Source organism: Geospiza fortis, unplaced genomic scaffold (genome assembly GCF_000277835.1).
Source record: "Geospiza fortis unplaced genomic scaffold, GeoFor_1.0 scaffold16, whole genome shotgun sequence".
In the NCBI taxonomy this organism is placed as follows: Eukaryota; Metazoa; Chordata; class Aves; order Passeriformes; family Thraupidae; genus Geospiza; species Geospiza fortis.
The window spans coordinates 658,122-662,222 of record NW_005054302.1 but is presented as its reverse complement, the minus strand read 5'-3'; the positions used below and the strand labels follow the sequence as shown (position 1 = coordinate 662,222).

Here is a 4,101-nt window from a genome sequence, read left to right as displayed (position 1 = left end):
CTCCCTAATATATTTTGAAATTAAGGAAAAACCTACCACACCCAAAAGATCTTCCCCAAGTGAATGAGCTTGACCCACTGCCTTCAGTCATGATCCTGTGTTTATGGACTATGGATACTTGAATAAACACAGTTATATTTATAATGCCAAGAGGAAAACAGCTCTTCCTTTGGGACCTCTCCCAAGGAAGGTGTCACTACAATGTAGACATGATTTCACCTCTGAATCCTGTCCTTCTGCAGTGGAAAACCCTCAGTGCCAAACTCACCTTTCTGGAGGAGAGGAACTCCATGCCTCTGGCCACCTGAAAGCTGTAGGAGATCAGGTCCTCCATAGTGAGGGGCAGCTTGTACAGGTCATCAGCATCTGCAGAAGTGGCAAGCAGGGTTTATTACAAAGAGAGCTCACAGGCTCTCTTTTCCCCCCTTTCTTACAGACCCCATTATTCCCATAAATTCAGTCTTTATGAAAGGTGTTCGAAGGTCAACCCACTGTCATTGGAAACAAAAATAGTGCTTGCTGTACACCCCATGCTTTGGACCCTGCTGTGTTTTCCCCAAAGATAAGGAGCAGTCAGAACAAACAATCACACATTTTCCTGTCAGATTTTGTAACCCTGGAAATAATCTTTTTTTAAATCTTTTACCCTCTGGACATGACCCTCTGAGCATCTCCCACGGATGTTTATTAGGGTGATAAATGAGGAAAAAAATTTCAGGGATTCACAGTATGTTGTAAAAATATCACAGTCTGTGTAGGGACAGGAAGGAATTAATACCTACCCTCCTCGTCCTCCTCCACATCAGTCAGACTTTTATCTTCCTGGAACCCAGAGCTGGCCAAGCTCTCCCTGCTGGTGACACTGGCCAGCCTTTGTTTTTTGCTTCCCGCTGGCTCAATGTCCTTTTTCTCTTTCATTGGCTCTCCCTGCAGAGAGGAGTCCTTCAAACAAAAAGAGGAGAAGAGGTGCTACATCAGAGCAGTGGAAACCAAGGCAAACTGCTGATGCCTTTCTGCCAGGCTGGTGGTCTCTGGCGTGGGTGTTCACATCTCACACGGGTGGGGGTGTCCAGTGCCACTGTAGTGGGCAGGGGCTGGTGGCAGAGCTGTGCTCCACCAAGGCCATCATCCCCAGAGGGCAGAAATTTGGTGGCTTGGGAGCACCAGCACATGGTTTTAGGGTAACCAGGGCAATGGGCTATCTCTGCCACAGTGAGGATTTGCAGGGTGTATGGATGGACCAGTCTGCTGGGCTGTGCCTCATCTCGGCCTGAAATGAGACATCTGCAAGGGCCCATTTCTCTCCAGCAGACAGCGAAGGAGCCCAAAGAAGCGGATTGGGAAGGTTGTGCCCACAACAGAGGTATCCCAGACCTCTCAAATGTCAGCTTTTAGTCCCAACCTGCTTAAGAGACCTGTCTCTATGTCCCTGCACAGGGTTTGGTGTGGGCTTGTAAATCCTTTCCATGAGGAGCAAAGGCACTTGGTGTTTGAAAGAGAGCTGCTGTTGGAAGTGACTGCCTCTCTTCAATGCCTTAGTCCAATGCTTTCTTCCTATGGCCAATCTTGTGATGGTTTAATGGGACACATGATTGGAAGAAGCTCTCTCACTGCTACCTGTAGAGCAGCCTGGCTGCCTGCATTACTCTTGCTCCCTCTTACTTTTCCTCTTGTCCTGCAACCGTCTCTATTCCGTGTGCTGCTGGTGCAGAGTCAAACTTCCACCTCCTTCCTGCCCAGGCAACCTTCCCAAGGGTGCTAGAGCACTGGGTGTGGGAAGGGGGTATGGGAATGACTCCACTCAGCATGGGCCCTGCCCAGCCGTGCTCCCTGCTGAGCATCCCACTCCAACAGCCACGTGTCGGAGGAGCCAGTTGCTGTGTCTCATGTGGAGCGCAGCACGGACAGCCTTGGGAACAGAGACTCACAAAGGCCTTTCAGAGAGGGATGTCCTCTCCAGTGGGCTCTCCCACAGAGCCCATCCCTGAGATGCTGATGAGCTTTTGGCACAGCTGAGCAGAGGTTTGGAGATCTGCTGTTCTGTATCCAGGCTCCTAAGTCTCATGTTAGAGCCCTGGGTCATTTGGAGGATTTTTTCTGGAACTATGTGAATTTTCTGGGACATTTGGATTTAGGTTTGTAATAAGAAACATATAATGAATTTGATTCAGAAGGATGTGGGATGTGAGGACAAGACTCTAATCTCTTTTCCTCTTGATAGCTCTTCTCCTCACACAATAATAAGATTACTTGTAAATCTCTGAATATTAGGGTGTCTTGGGACATGAGATTTCATTGGTATTATCTTGTTTGTGCTCCCAGCAGTACTGAAATAAGTGGGCAAAACCGCTTCCTTTGGCTTTGCTGACCTCAAGCTCACCAGGAATGGGTTCATCAAAAGCAGGGCAAGAGCGTGTGGGGACACTTTGGATAGGATCCACTTCCCCTCGCTGTAGGTGGCTCCAGCCAAATTAGTCACAGCAGTCTCCTTGCACAGTTAGGGAGGGAAAGGTGAATCCTTTCTTGGCACAACACATCCCACACCAAATATTAATACAAGTCAGGTGAACCCAAAAGTCATTTCTCTGCTTTGGTAGAAGAGAGCCTGAGGAGACCAGCCCAGAGACCTGACACCCTCATTTCCAGCACTTACGTCAGGTAAGACGAACCCTACCAGGACCATCTGCCTCCTCACCTTGTTAGGGCAGAAAAGATTCCTTTTGCTCTTCAGGTAGTTTGATAAATTCCCATACTTGCAGTATTCAACAATCACCATCAGAGGCCCTGGGCAATTAAATTAAAAGAAAAAATTAAAACCCAAATATTTTGAGCAGCATAAAGCAATAAAAGGTGGCATCAGTTCTGAGAAAGAATCTTTCATGCCCCTAACTACAACCTGAGTCCAGAAAAACTGGCAACACATCCTAAGAACTTGAAGGCTGCTTGAAGAACACTGGACATAATCAAAACAATTCTGCTTCTGGAAATTATGGCAAGGCCTAATTTTGGAAAGCTGGGTCTTGAGTCTGGGTCCTGAGGGACGCTCTGTTTCCTCTTTGGGCAGTTCAGACTGGAGTCCCACAGCCCACACACACTTGATGAGCTAAAATAGGTGACATATCTAAAACAAACAAACTCCCATACTGGTCTTTTGATTTTCTTGATATGGTATCATGGAGGATTTTACACCAGCTGCATTGTGATTCATAGTTCAGGGCCAGCAGCTGATATCCCTTGTTCCCAGCCTCTCCAGATCATGTTTAACTTGAGCTTGAGCAGTGGAGTGAGTGAGATAAAGGACAGCAAGTGGCATATTCCTAAATTCACACTTCACATATTAATACTAAAAGAGAGTTTAAAGAGAGGAAATGTTTAATCACTTCATTAAATGACTGAAAATCTCTTTTTCTTTTCCTCTTTTTTTCACCAACTACAGGATGAGCTCAAATATGAAAATTACTAACTTGACCTCTGGATGAAAAACATCGTGGCTCATTGGCTGTTATTGGGAGATAATCCAAACCCATTTTCAGAGCAGTGCAGATTTTTTTACCTCCATTTTTTGTGCAAGCTCCCAACAAATTCACAATGTTGAGATGATGACCAATGTGGATTAGGATTTTCAGCTCTGTCATCAGTGCTTTGTACTCACTTGCTGTGGCCCCTTCTGTAAATACAAAATAAAAAGTCAATGTGAAAAGGCAAAGTACTGGTCCTGCTGAGCTTTACCAAAGCAACTTCTTGTTGCTTTCCATTGAAATAATCTCTGTTACTGGATGTACTTCTTGTATAGATGTTCTCTTGCTATTCCTCCCTGCTCAGCATCCTCTTGGTTGCAATTAAACCCATAAAAAGAGTCAGGCACTCAACTTCCTCCCAGTAGACTCTATCCTAATTAGAACTGGGAGAAATTTTTTTTACACGAATAGTCCTGATGTTTCAGCCAAAAAAATTGAAAGAACAAATAAAAAGGGATTTCAATATGATAATTAATTCTATCTAGAATTGCCTCCATCTGATCTGACTTCAGCTATCTAAGGGTTATATGCTAGGCTGAGCTAATCAATGTTTTAAGGGGTCAGTGTCAAGAGCAAAGTATTT

The 4,101-nt window shown here is 45.3% G+C and overlaps 1 protein-coding gene across 1 annotated transcript in view; it reads right to left on the bottom strand.

Annotated features, from left to right (window-relative positions):
* The window catches only part of FLT1 (fms related tyrosine kinase 1), a 93,291-nt gene that overhangs the window by 12,899 nt on the left and 76,291 nt on the right, over nt 1-4,101 (bottom strand). Inside the window, exons 17-20 of the mRNA XM_031066039.1 lie at nt 3,554-3,667; nt 2,696-2,784; nt 783-942; nt 269-366 (exon numbers count right to left, since the gene is read on the bottom strand). Coding sequence (XP_030921899.1) covers nt 269-366; nt 783-942; nt 2,696-2,784; nt 3,554-3,667 — 461 coding nt within the window. The remainder of the gene's footprint in view (nt 1-268; nt 367-782; nt 943-2,695; nt 2,785-3,553; nt 3,668-4,101) is intronic.